Here is a 14433-nt window from a genome sequence, read left to right on the forward strand (position 1 = left end):
ATATAATGGCAAGTTATTAAGTGTTAATCACATTTCCTTAATCGTCTCCTGATTTTACTCTTCTTTGCTTCAAGTTTTATACACTTTTTTTTTTGACTAATTTTGGCTTATAGTTACAAATGAGTATCTGTTCTCAACAATTCTCAGGGTGAGCCAGGATCGAACCCAGGATCTGGGACGACAGAGGATAAGCCCTTTACCACTTGAGCTATCCAAACGTGCTCAAGTTTTATACACTTGATTTGGTTGATCCTGTGGCTGTCAATCACATGAATGCTACATGTTTTCAAGGGAAAAAAATGTAATCAGGAGAATATAGTATTAAAATACTTTCAGTTGCAGAAAGAGTTATTTGTTTTGTTTTTTCTTTCATACTCTTATGTCAGATAAATGACCATAGTATTGTCTTTAACATTCACCTTTTTCTTTTTTTCTTCTACTCTTCTGTGCTAAATGTGATTGCACTCAATGAGGTTCTAATCAAATACCAGGTTCATCTAATAATAGCTCAACTTAACACTTAAATAGTAACAAGATGTCTAGAGTTCGAGAAGGCCTCCCCAGCAAAGAGACATGGATGTGCATTACTTGAAATTCTAGATAAGCAACTATTAAAAAACAAATTGCACTCTATTGTACAATACAAAAGAAAAATTAAATTAAATAGCTCTTAGCTGTACACACTTTCACCCTCGCACTATAATACTAAAAAATGGGAAAACCTGAGCTCTTTGAAAGCAATGATAGAAAAAAAAAGTGGAAAACAAGAGAACAAAATTGCAAAACTGAAGCTCACAACACACAGGAGAACATAAACAATATATCACCCACTTACCTAACAAAAAAATAAAGAAAGAATAATGCATATGTAATTCCAGACCAGCAGTATGTCGAGGAACTGGAGCCAGCTCCAGTTTTTCCATTAAAACGCTTTGTGGGAGCAGAACAAGTTAAAAATGCACCGATGCTGTCCCTATCACGTGCGGGAAAATGTCTCCCACTGGTTAGAAAGGAAATATGAAGTAACAATTAGACTGAAGGTCTTGTAAGAAACAAGTGCACCAGACAGTTTTAAAATTAACCGACTTTAGAAGCTCAATACTGTTAAAAAATGATTTTCTAATCCACAAAGTGTGTATGAACCTGACAAACGACCAGATCAGCACAACTTAGAACAGTTGAAGTGCCATTTTCAGCTTATTTTGTTTCCATTTCGGCAATTTATAGAATGCAGACTTTGCCATTCCAAATTTCTCTCTGAACTCCTTTGACGAGAGATAAGTCTGTGCAGCAGATCTTTAACTTTTAGTAAAGTTTCTCAAAGTAATATACTGTAAACTCACTAAGAAGTAATGTTACTGAAATACATACCTCTCGTTTGGTCACATCAATTTCTGTAACAGGATTTGTGGATAATATTGTAAGCTGTTCATAAGGGTGCGTTGATAGCCCCTCGTCATCATCAGCTTCACCCTCCTTCACATCCTCTTGTATTGTTAAGTTTTCTACTCTGTTATTAATCGGGTTTTCCTTGCTTGCTGCATCTGGATTTGGAGTGGGTGCCTTGGTGCTCACTTCACCCAGGATAGAATAAAACACTTAAATATTAGATGTCAAAATACAAGATTACAGCTTTTGAGACAATTGAGCAGCATGTACCTTTAATTAAGTAGGGAATCGAAGTTTCTCGTGCGGGTTTATCAAAACTCGAGGTTAATGTTGTTATTGCTGATGATCTAGACGTTGATTTTGCCGAATCAGCGCTCCCAGATTTTGGGTAAAGCTTCTGTACAACTGGGGGAGGAGTAGACATATTCCTTGAATTAGAATTTTCAAAGGCAGCGGCTAATGCATTAAAGGCTGGAGATCTCCCTCGTACACGAGCTCGCTCAGGGCTGAATGACACACTTCTGGAGCGCTGTGATATTTCTGGAAAAGCAGAGGATCTTCCTCCGTATGATACAGGTGTTCTCCTTTTAGGTTTCTGCAGGCAACATAAGTGAAACTAAAAAATGCTGGAAAAAAAAAAAGCACAATGATTCTTTTAAGCACATTATCATTACCCCATTGTCTCAGATCAATTCGTTGTTATGTTCATGTAACGGTCAAATGTAAGGTCTAATTTAATAAGGTTTATGGGTTAAGATTTGAGGCATGTGAGGTACCCGCCTAAAGCTATAGATCGAGTATATTCAATTTTACAAACCCAATGGAAGTGAATAAGATTAGATGGCCCCTAGAGATTAATATTTTTTTAGATGGCCCCTAGAGATTAATATTTTTACCCAAGATACATCGGATAATTTTCAATTTCTTGCTCTAGGCTTGTCACGAGACAGTGAATATATTTTCTCCGTGCATCTAGTTAACTCTGCATATATTTATCTCAGTGCATTTAGTTATCTCTGCATTGGTGATTCTCGGACACTTAGCAATGAAATCTAAATAAAGAATGTCAGTAACACATCATGTCAATGAAATTCTACTACAATGATAAGACATTAAAATTTATAAATTTTTGAATACGGGTATGTCAGTCTACAACCGAGGGCGGGAAATGACTTGTGTCCCTGTTGATTTGGGCCCATGTTCTTTACTCTTTAGATACAGTTTGTTGAACCACCAGTTACGACATATTTTTTATATATAAACTCACACACCCAGCCTCAGCAGACAGAAGGATTTGATCACTCTCTTCTCACAAAGGAGAAGAGGGTGATACTACTTACGCACTGCCAACTACGTCGCCAGTTTAATTTTTATTTCTTCAATTCTTGATAGTGATTTTTTTGTGACATAAAACAGTTTTCAACCGAGTGGAAGAGATATTTCAATAGCATACAAAGACTGGCACTTAGCACATAATAATAGATTAACTGATACATAAAAATGTACACTGACACTGGCAAATGAAGACTTACATCCAGAAGTGGAGTCCCTCCATTTTTTACCAAAGAAAGTTTCCTTTGGAAGGAGTTTCCATGCATCTGGAACCATTCGAAATATTATCAAACCTACAACATATATGTCAAAGTTTTGACCATATGAAAAATTTGAAGTAATATAATATAGCTTACTGCAGACTTTGTGGAATCCCATGTAAAAAACCGTGTGAAGAATGTTGGTTCACTCCCTTCGGTTATGATATATATTGGCGCTTGACCAGATAATTGCTCAAGAAGAAAGTCGCATTCCAGATATTTCTGTTGTAAATACCAAGAAAAAATTAGTTTTAAATTGGCTGCTCGCCATTTAACTCTAGGATGGGTTAGGATACTGCAAATGTGGGGAGAAAGGAAAAGAAAAATAATTTTCTGGCATAGGCGTAGTGACATTTACTTGATTTTTTCAATTTTCTGCATAAAGAAATGTTCATCAACAAAATAAAGATTCTAGACCCAAGTCATGCAAAACATGAAACATGACTTTGATTCTACTATATATCTTAAAATAACTTGGGTAAACCAATTATCTCAATCTTGCAATTTGAAGTACAGCGAACTCAAAAGGCCTGGATAAGAAATTTTTGGGTTGCCTAAATAATAAAAAACTTCAAAATCGAAAGAATATAAGAGTATCTGAGCAATGGAAAGATACGCTAGTTCTAGGAGAGTTCTAAAGTTTGATTTCATCTACTGTTACCCTCTACACTTGACAATTTTTCAAAATAAGAACTCCAAAAACCAAATTTGAATCTAGGGGGTCAAATTTGACCGAGTTTGACCCAATTAGTGCAAAAAACAAATTTTTACCCAAGTGAATTCAAATCAGTTCAGATTAGAACCAATTTCTGAGTACCTCCCCAAGTTTACCAGATTTTAGAACAGTACTTGGTTATGGAAATTTATAATTAACCAAACACAAGTACACAACACTAAGTTGTGACTAATAATTGACTTAAGTTATTATTAACAACTAAGAAATAGGTACATATATAATTTACTTGCTTAAGAAAATGATATTGACCTTCACCACTTGTAATTTCTAAATTTTTATTGTCAATATTATTTTTACTAACTTTTAAAATTTATGTAATCAACTAAATTCCAAACATTTTACCACACACATATACAAGCGCAGATCTATGTAGGGGCCTACGGGGACACGTGCCTCCAGTGAAACAAAACTTAGCGAATTTTTATTTAAATTTTATGGTATATATATATATATAATGAACTGCCCCACACCAAAAAAAAGTTAAGTGCCCCTATATTGTTAGTAAATCTATCATAATTTAGTCTGTTATTGTTTTATTTATAGTTATATGATAGCATGTTGGAAATTAAATAATTGAAGTACTATATTTTTAGCACTTAAATATGACATCCGAACTGACCCCTAAGAAATTCATGTAGAAGTTTGACTATCTCTGATGCTGGTTGCCAAGATTAAGAGGAAATAAAATGTGTGGAAATAATTTACCTTACAACTTGTACGTTTTCAAAATATAATGATCAGAACTCAGAAGCTACCACAGTGGATCGCTACTTAATGACACATATTAGGAAAATAGAGACACACAGCTGCTTAGGATTAACATCTCATAGTTTAGTTGTACCTCAACAGGTTAAGAATTCATACAGCAGCATAAGAATAAAAGATGAAACAGATTCACTTGGGAGAGAATCTGGCTAAACCTTACCTGCCCAATAGTAAGAGCATTCGATCTATATTTGGAGTTGACCTGTTGCCCTACCCAGACAAATATATCAGAATGACAATCCAGGATAAAAATATCTTCAGTCATCAAATCGTCCTGGTCGAAGTTGTAAATTTCTGTCACCTGCATAGATAAAAAAACTTATTTAGGACATCTGTGCATCTTGGACTAGTTAAAAAATTCTTGATCCAGCACAATGGCCAGAGAACATAAAGTCGCATTTTTAATAACAACGAAAGTTTTTAAGAAAAAGACGCACCTTCAAATCTGCAGATCAGAAATCAATTTCGGAGATAGTCGGTGCAATGGACACAACAAAAAAGTCAGAGTACTAGATTTTCTTTAAGTGTAAGGACGGGAACAGAACATTAGAGTAAACTGTCATAATGTAAAGACTATAGAGATATTCTTCTAACCGTTTGTAAACGAACATGAGAATAAATGAGGATCGCTTTCGACATCCCTGCCAACCTTCTGGCTGGGGTACTCAGATTTTCCACCTAATAAATCCCAAAATTGCTCGGACTCCGAGCCTTCCTTTTGTGGTTTGGGCTGCATATTGGGCTGCATGGCAAATAATTGAATAAGAAGAAGCGTGCTAGACACAACATCATCCATTTTAAACATAATGGTGACTTTAAAAAGGTATAGACTAAATAGGGAGAATGCACTTAAAGTACTTAAACTGAGCGGGACATCAACTTAATACTTGTCCAACGCTGGCATTCCAAATTAGGATATTATATAAAAATGAGTTTAATAACTGATGAATTTTCCTGGTTAAGAAGGGCTTTTAAACTATATTAAAGGAATTAAATTACTTCTGCACTAGGCAAACAAGCATTTTATAATACATGCACAATAAGGAAGGAACATATGCATTAGCAATTTGAAGCCAAAACCAGATCTTTGGAGGTATATAACTGCAAGAGCTACTAGTAATTAAACAAACTAAAATAGAACCCATATAGTATCATACCTTTATCAGATCCAAGAGCCTCTCAACAAGTTCCTGATCCTCGGAGGTTGCAAGGTTGCCAAACCATGTAAACACAGAAGAACCATTGTGTAATATGTAACAATGGGATGAATTTAAAGATGACGCAGCCTGTCAAATGAAATAGAAAAAAAAATCTCTTCAGATTAATACAAGACATTCCGCAGAAAAAAAAACAGGGTAGGGAGAAGTTTGAGCAACAACATTCTTCTACAGTAAGTGGATATCTCGTTTTTACTCGGAAGAAAAAGGCAGTAGCAGATTTGGGGAGAGGTCAGCAGTATCTAAATTATTTTTTTTTTCTCTTTGGTGCTTTTTGATTGTCTATTGTCCACTCGTTATAGTGAAGGGAAGGCTTGTTTAGAATTTGATCCGATTAAGCCCTCCTCATAAAACCTTAAGCCTTCTAGTAGAGTTTGTTACTTAAGAAAATTCTAAATACTATTTTAATTAAGGGATCCTCAGCTTTTACGGATTTCTTTTTTCTTATTTTTTACAGATCATCGTCATTTCCTGAAATTTAAATGTATGAACAAGGTGGTTGTGTCTAGGAGGATAATAGAAGATCTCTTGTGAGGTTTGATCATGGAATCTTTAAGGAGTCTCTCAAGCTACCAACTACTAGAGCAAACAAATGATGGTGGTCAGCCACAAAACACTTGCAAGAGATTGTCCTACCATATTACAGACAAGTAGAAAAAATATTTCTCAAGATATTATGCAACGATTGATATCTGCATTAGGTTCTGATATCTTCAGCTAGCAGAGCTTATATTATCTATTTATATATGCTTCCAGTGAAGCAAAAAGACTACATTTCCTTTTCAAGGTATTTTTCTGTCACCCAAAACTTCTAACAAAATAGTTACCAAATGACGTGGCATGACACGTGTCAAAATGTAATTTGTGGGCTCATATAAATGCACGCGGGGTCCCATATTATTATGAGGAAAGTTACCATTAATAGGTATTTGGGTAAAATTGTTATAACAATTTTTGTTTTGGGGGACTCTAGCATTTTCCTTTTCTATATGTCGGGTCTGCTTAAATTTATTTGATTAGAGTATTACCTGGCATTTAAATGTTCACTATTATATATTTTTTTAGACTTCCTAAGATAATTCTATATACTTCGGCGTTCATCCATTACATAATTTTATTAGGGTTAAATTCCTATATAACTATAAGTCATGCAATTCCAACAAATGATGGATTACAGAGTGGAACCTTTTAGAATTTACTTATTCCCTTTATTATTGTTTACGGTCAACACAATTCCTCCCTTATGCTGTTGAGAACCCCTAGGGGTGACAATCGTTAGACATTTCATTCACCCTAATAGTATCTTCTTACTTGAGAAAGTCCAAGAGTGTCCTAGTTCAAGTCTTAATTATAATATTAAAAATTATGTCCTAGCAACTTAGGACATGGTAAACTAACTTCATCTCTAACAATGTGCCTTATCTTCACTACATATTTAATATTTTATTATTAAAGGTTTCTTTCATCATTAAGATAAAATATAAAGTAGAGAGAGAAAGAGAGTGTTGGTAAGAATTTATTATAAAATACAAGTTAGGATAAGGATAGATGTGCCTCAAAAATAGGGCTTGAAGAGGTTGCCCTAGTGATACAAGGGCTCACTAGGACATTGTTGGATCATTTTTTTTATCAAATGGCCTGAACGTTAACTTAGGACATCATATAGGGCATTTGTTGGACTTGCTCTTCATCAACCTTTTTCAATATTTTCCTATGTTTGAACTCTGTCTTACATTAAAATGTCTGAAATGCTATCTGCCCTGCAAAAACTGTCCTATAATATCACTATCTGTTTGTTCATCAATTACAAAATATATGCACGGAAAAGGAACTAACCGCTTCAACTTGAATTGCTTGCATATTTTCTGGTCCAGTTCCCTGAACCCGAAACAGGGCCAACCCATCCTCTGAATAAGTAACATCTGGAAGTTCCTTGTCAGCTATATACTTTTTGTAGTTATCGCTAACACCGCCCTGACAAAATTCCAAATAGGGAACTAACTATTAAGGAAAAAGTGAAAACAATATATAAAAGCAAAAATACAAAAGAGAAAAAAGAAGAAGAAAGAACTCTAATATAGTTTCCATCAGCACCTATATTCTGTACCTTAAAAACAAGAAAGCTCTGGAAGATTGAAAAGAACTGGATAGATTCAGTTCCTTCACATATGCGTGCCTAGAAATTAGAACATAACACATAGAAATTTTTTTAGCAATGGACTATACATAAAAACTCATTAATAAGTACCACACGCGAAAATGAAAAGCACAAACCATAATACCTGAACAGGCAGAAACTTTAGCGACTCAACAATCTTGCTTGCTTGTAATGTTGCAGAATTTCTATCTTCCTGTAATGCAGTCTTTATATGTTAAAAGTAACAAGCAGACTTGCAGAGTGCATGGCTAATTTAGACCAAAATTAAAGCTGGTTAAACTTCTGTTTTTTTAACACATTATATATTTACTGCAGCATATTAACTAAAGTAATAACGACTTTTAAAAAGACTTGTTATAGACGAATTTCAACCATTCTCAATTACATTACTAGATCGACATATTAATATATTTTTCATTTCTACATCTAATTCTAAATAGACACAGGCAGCTCATGAGTAAAGGAGCGTTGCAAGTACATAAAAGCAACTGTAGCTTCTTCTTTTGTTTATTTCTCCTTTTTTTTTTCTTTTTCCAGTTTGAATTTTCCATTTGTCTCGAAAATCTAGGGTCAGTAGCTTTTTTTATATGAGTGAGTGTAGATATACCCATGATCTGCAACTGAAATCATATGAAAGATAGTAAAAGCAGTTATCACCTCAACACTTTGCTCTCCAAACCATGTGCCTACAAGGTATTGATCTCCCGATTCCCCGGGATACGTGTACTGAAAGATATAGCAATCTCCAGAGTAAAATTTTGATAGACTGGAACCTGTAAGAGGAGTTTTCCCTTCAACATCCACGCGCCAGACCTGTTTAGTGTGGTATCTATGACGTTAGAAAGAATCGCAAAAATACTGCCTGATGCACATTGGTAACTTGGAGGTGTCAACATTAAAAAAAAATTAGCAGGCTGGAAATGGAAGTCAGAACAAGAGCAGAAGTTAGAAATAAAATCTTGGTAGATGACTTCACATCATAATGAAAATTTTCTATCAGGTCATATGCTTAATTTATATAAACTTGTTCAGTGGTTTTTCCGCAATAGTTGACAGTTACCCTTCTTTTGGTTCTCCTACTTTAATGATCTATTTAACAATCATTTGGATTAAGCAAACTTACTATTCTTTCTGCCAATACCTGTAAGTTTCCAGTGCAGTCAATATAAGAATGAGGCTCTTCTTTTGCAGGAGTAGCTTTCAGCAGGCCCTTCACATTTAACCCTTGGCGCTTCAGAAGTGCTACATAACAACCAATAATGAAATAACATTATCAAATATCTTATATAAGCAGAATGTCGATAAACAAAAATAGAAAAAAAAAACAGAAATCCACGGTAATACTGGATTTCTGGGAACGAGAAACGCTCCTGCACCGCATACTCACCAGCAACCTTGCCTCTACCCTCCTCAGACACTGTTACATCTGTTGACTGTGGCCAAGTATTAAATTTTGATCGGAACATTACTGTCTCGAATCCCTCCATTACCCGGACTATTTGAGTTTTTGGCCGAGGAACCGTACGAAGTAACTCCTGTAAAATGCGATTAACACAGTAAACTTGAAGTAGAGAATTCACCCAAAATAAAGTAATTAAGAAGCTAAAGTAAACAAGTAGAATAAGGTAGTACCTCTGCAGCTCCACTTGCACTTTTTCGCTCGTCAAGAGAAGTATTTCTCCCCATCCAGACAAAGACTTCTGACCCACAATCCAATAAATAGCATTTGTAAGTATCTAGCTGCTCCCTCTTCAGGGATTCAACATCTACAGGTTCATGCTGCCCCTTCACAACACTTCATGATCAAACACATTATGTGAGAATAAGTAAAAAAATGACGGCACGCCACTAAGTTGCTCTTGTTTGTATTTATGTTATGAAAATGCAACGGTCATCTTCCTTTCTTTGATAGATTTTGAACCAAGAAGAAGTTGTACCCAGTCCAGAGCAAAAAAAGAGGTGATCTACACATATAGCAAAATATATAACCATTGTTGTCACAGCGCTCGACTAGTCGAATAGCCGGCTTGAGATAGTCGACTAGAGAGTTCGACTTGTGAATTGTCGATTAGCCGATCATCTTGGTCGACTTATCGACTAGTCAGTCGACTAGTGCAAAATCCAATCAAAATTTAAAATGAGAAAAAAAATATGTAAAAAGCTCCTCAACATCACCAGCAGTCAACATGTTAATTTCAGCTTATATATCTTTATGTGGGTGTGTTTATGTATGTCTGAATTGATTAAAACAAATATACATGTAGTATAATCTGTTTATATATTTGTATAGTATGTGAGTATATAGAAGGGAAAAAAGATATGTTTGTGTTTAACATATCTATTTTTTGATTGATATACATATGAGTATGAGAATGTTAGAATTTTGTTGTGAGAAACCAGATATAAGATATATATTAGTATTATATATTATTTATTAAATTATTATTAATTTGTCGAATAGTCTAAGTAAATAATATTATTATTAATTTGTCGAATAGTCTAGTCTAAGACTATTCGACTAGTCGACAAGATGGACCTCCATCGACTCGACTTATCTACACAACCATGCAAAAAACCAAATTGGATATATTGATTCACAGTGCATCTTCAAGTAAGAAGCATAACATAAAATCAACGAGGGATAGATGATCAGAACATAGAATCAATGAGGGAAAGATGAGCAAAAAATAGAATCAATCAGGAAAGGATGTAGTACCCAAAAAGCCTCGTAGAAACATCACTAGTATTATTAACATCTTCGGTGGCTGTTTTCCTTGGCAAAGGAGCAAACCCACCAAATAAGGCCCAAAATTCTCCCGTTTCAGCGTCTGCCATTAGTTTCCCATCCTCTACACAAAAATATCAACAAAATACCAACAAAATACTTAAAATGCTGAACAATATTCAGGTAGTCTCTTCTACTACTCAGTGATATATAATACACTGACCAACTGCAGCTATTTCACATTTTCCATCATGATATGTATCTTTAATGTACTGAACTACTTCCAGTGCTTTAGCTCTCTCTTGTATAGATGAGTTAGAACCATTAAACTGGAAAATCTTAGATGCCGTATCAAGTATAAAGATATCGTCATGATTGAGTGAGGAACGTGCAAAAGAAACCTGGAAACAATAAATGGGAGGCTCAGAATTACCATTACTTATAAAAAAATCCAAGGTTACCAAAGCGATACCAGACTTGCCTCTTTCACTTGAACAACATGCTTGCCTCTACAGACAAATAAACGGGATTTGTGCTGTTCAGCTTCAGCGTGTTTAAATCCAGATGCAACTCCTCCCTCTTGAGGTATGATACAAGGTTTGAAGTAAGAAAGGAATTTTTCAGTTTCATGGCCTTGCACTTCCCGATATTGAACAGCACGCCCTCCAAGAACTGCATCCAGTTCAATAGTCTTTATTGCTGCAGTTCCAGCTTCATCCTATTTACAGAAGAGTTTTACTTCAAAGTTGAGTATATCTTCGTGAATGTTAGACGGGAAAGCATGCAATATGGGCACTTACTTGACTAGTATCTTTGCCTAGCCAATAATGAATATCGTGGCGCAGGGCACCGCTTTTTAAGGCAGTTGTCTGCAATAAGTAAAGACGCGGGATTAACCTTATGATCAATGTGTAAAATAGGTAGCAGTCAGTTGAGGTCTTATATTGTGGATACACTTAAGAGAGTAAAGTAGAAGACACCATATTGCGCGACATTAAATAAAGCTTTAGGCCAATGAAAGGGACATGCCATAATAGTTTTTCTTTTTTTATGCTACGCGACATGCCATAGTAGTTAATTACACCCAATACAAAATAGCTCATTCCTCCGGAGCTGTTTAATTAGGTGATATTTGCACTAAAATATATTCTTTTTTGTGGAAAAAGTTGGGAAACAGTTGAAGTATATATAAGAAATATTACCTTCAAAATCACATAGGAGTCCCCAGTAAAAAACTTTCCATGTAAAGATTTTGACACAGGTATAGGGCGGAAACTCTCTATGAACCATATCTCTATTCCACTATACATTATCAAGGATAGCAGAAAAAAGGATCCCTCGTATATATCATAAACTTAGAATTCATATGAGATGAAATGATACTATGATGGAAAATTAGCTAACAAAAGTTTTTAAAAGGAAAACAACCACCCACTATCCTCCTTTTAAAATAAAAGCCAAAACTTTTAAAAACTTGTTAGCGGGAATTCATATGTTGCATAATGGAGATATCAACGTTTACAAATAAATATCAAGGCATCTAAAATCAAAGGATACGCCTTTTGTCCGGCTCCTTGAAAAGCTGAATCCAAATCTCGCATTGAAACAGCCATGAATACTTTCTAGATGTCTTTGTCACTTTCACAATTTATCTGCACAATAATTTCGCCACCCAGACCATTTTATGGGTGGGAGAGCACAAAAAGAGCTACCAACAACGAGCACTTAACAGAATAGTGATAAAGAACTGCCAAATGATCTAACAATATGTTTAGAATGATGATTTATAAGTGAATATATGCTACCAACATAGAATGTGATGATGAACTAATCATAACTACTACTGCATTACCAATGACATGACGAGGAAAAGTTGAAGATATCCGGTCTAGCAATTTGACTTGGATGCAATTAAAGTAAATGGGCACACAATTCATATCTAGTTTATATTAGAAACCTATCCTAATTAGTTGTTATCATTAAGTGTTAACTAGTGTTGATTCCCCAGCTAGTTTATATTAGAAACCTATCCTAATTTGTTATTATTAAGTGTTAACCAGTGTTTATTGCCCAGGTTATTATTAATAACCATCAGTTAGAGGACGTACAGTACATCATCATAGAGTTAAGCTTCTAACTACAGTTCCTATTATGAGATGTCACATCATTAGAAAGAATATTTAATATGCATAGTGGCATAGCTCATATTCATCAATGATTTATTTCATTTATAAAATCAATTACCCCTATAAAAAGGTTCATCCATTTGCTTAATAATGTTCTGTTTAAGATAGTTGGTAAAAGGATCTCTAGATTTAACTTCTGATATTTTGTAATTCCTAGTAATATTATGGTTTCTTTGACATCTAGGTAATGATGCTTGCTTTGATTTCCCATTTGTCATGTCACGTGTTAGTTTGATTATGTACAATAATACATGCACTTTTGCTTGCAAGTTTTTGCAATTTTATCATCAAGGCTTCACCTAGCGGATATCCCTCTTCCTTAATTACTATAAATCAAGGGTTAGAGCCTCACTGAAGGCAAATGTGGGTGCGAGTTTTAAATATCTTGTAATTCACCCTATCAAAAAATAATAAGTTTCCCCAATTTTGCATTTATAGGAATTTGCATTGTTAGTGACTAGACTAAGACTAGAAAGCACATAACTTAGTGTCTCATCGTCTTCTATGCTTCTACTGTTGATACTGCTAATTGGAGATTAGATTTAATTTTTTTGTGGCAACAGCTATGTTTCATCGTTAGGATGCTAAACTATCTTATATATTTTCTTTTGACCAAGACATTTAGTTATGGCATTGAAGAATCGTACGGCATGAAAGGAAATAAGAAATGGGAACAATCATTATGTTGTTAATACAAACACTTAGCCAAGCAAGGTATCTCGCACTCATTATATGTGACTACCACAAAGTGGATATAAACAGGTAACCGTAGAAGAAAGTGGATATAAACACTTTAAGTCTTGCGAGGACAAAAACTCAATTACAAATAAGTTAACCAATTATAAAAGTATGGCACCAAATACAATACAAACAACAAACATATCATACTGCACAAACAAAAAAAACATTTGCACTAATTATAAAACCGCCTCGCTACGAGACACATAATGCAGTTAGCAAAATTCACTATGTAAAAATGCAATGCCACTGCAACATAAAACAATACAACCTATTTTACCAATGCATTTCTACCACTGCCAAACTCGAAACAACAGATATCATGTACGTATGTATTATTCTCTACATGAATCCATCACAATTAAGCAACTCAACTAAACCAAATGCAACACCTACTCATTAAATTATATCGGACAGATTAAAACAACAAAACATATTAAGACAATTACTAATTAAGCAAAATTACTATATGCAGAAAATTGTGAGCAGTTTTATACCTGTAAGTGGAGAATTTGATGAAACAGATTGAATTATAAAGCAAGATGAAGTTAAAGTTGTATAGAGAGGAAGAGAATGAAGAAAAAATATGTATGTATTGAATTAAATTGAAGCAAGAATAAAGAGAAAAAATAAGGAAACTAGAGAAAAAAACATAGAAAGTAAGAGTGTTATGATGAGTTGCCAGGCGTGCTTATCACTAACGCCAGGGTCCCACTCTAGACGATGCGTTTATATATGCGAATTTATGTACGTATGTATAAGTGTAAGGATTTTCTTTAACTGCAGTTTAGTTGTTTACATGTAAAGAATCGAAAGCTGACTCTTTTACAGATATGTGTTGTTGGCGTGTTCCAAATCCGACTTGCTTGCTTTTTACTCCAACCGGAGAATACGGTTCGCTTCGACTCGGTTTTATGCTAAAATCGG

General features: G+C 34.6%; 1 protein-coding gene across 1 annotated transcript; it reads right to left on the reverse strand.

The window, feature by feature from the left end:
* Positions 1-580: 580 nt before the first annotated feature.
* On the reverse strand, positions 581-14219 carry LOC141721175 (villin-4-like). The gene is made up of 24 exons (XM_074523945.1): positions 14004-14219; positions 12140-12234; positions 11785-11884; positions 11383-11451; positions 11064-11300; positions 10806-10983; positions 10574-10706; positions 9490-9652; positions 9245-9392; positions 8999-9099; positions 8515-8670; positions 7982-8050; positions 7807-7875; positions 7536-7673; positions 5640-5768; positions 5077-5224; positions 4895-4927; positions 4643-4800; positions 3078-3203; positions 2922-2987; positions 1660-1984; positions 1372-1574; positions 1144-1283; positions 581-1000 (listed from the first exon to the last, which is right to left on the reverse strand). The coding sequence occupies exons 2-23, from the start codon at positions 12193-12195 to the stop codon at positions 1170-1172; spliced, it is 2919 nt and encodes a 972-aa protein (XP_074380046.1). The 5' UTR covers positions 12196-12234; positions 14004-14219; the 3' UTR covers positions 581-1000; positions 1144-1169.
* Positions 14220-14433: the final 214 nt, after the last annotated feature.

The sequence above is a fragment of the Apium graveolens genome, chromosome 4 (assembly GCF_009905375.1).
Source record: "Apium graveolens cultivar Ventura chromosome 4, ASM990537v1, whole genome shotgun sequence".
Taxonomy (NCBI): domain Eukaryota; kingdom Viridiplantae; phylum Streptophyta; class Magnoliopsida; order Apiales; family Apiaceae; genus Apium; species Apium graveolens.

Coding starts and splice junctions, on each gene's coding strand:
- LOC141721175 (XM_074523945.1), bottom strand. CDS start 12,195: ATGGCTGTTTCAATGCGAGATTTGGATTCAGCTTTTCAAGGAGCCGGA. Junction 9,653..10,573: donor GTTTCTACGAGGCTTTTTGG/GTACTACATCCT, acceptor TTGATCATGAAG/TGTTGTGAAGGGGCAGCATG. Junction 7,876..7,981: donor TAAAGTTTCTGCCTGTTCAG/GTATTATGGTTT, acceptor TCTAATTTCTAG/GCACGCATATGTGAAGGAAC.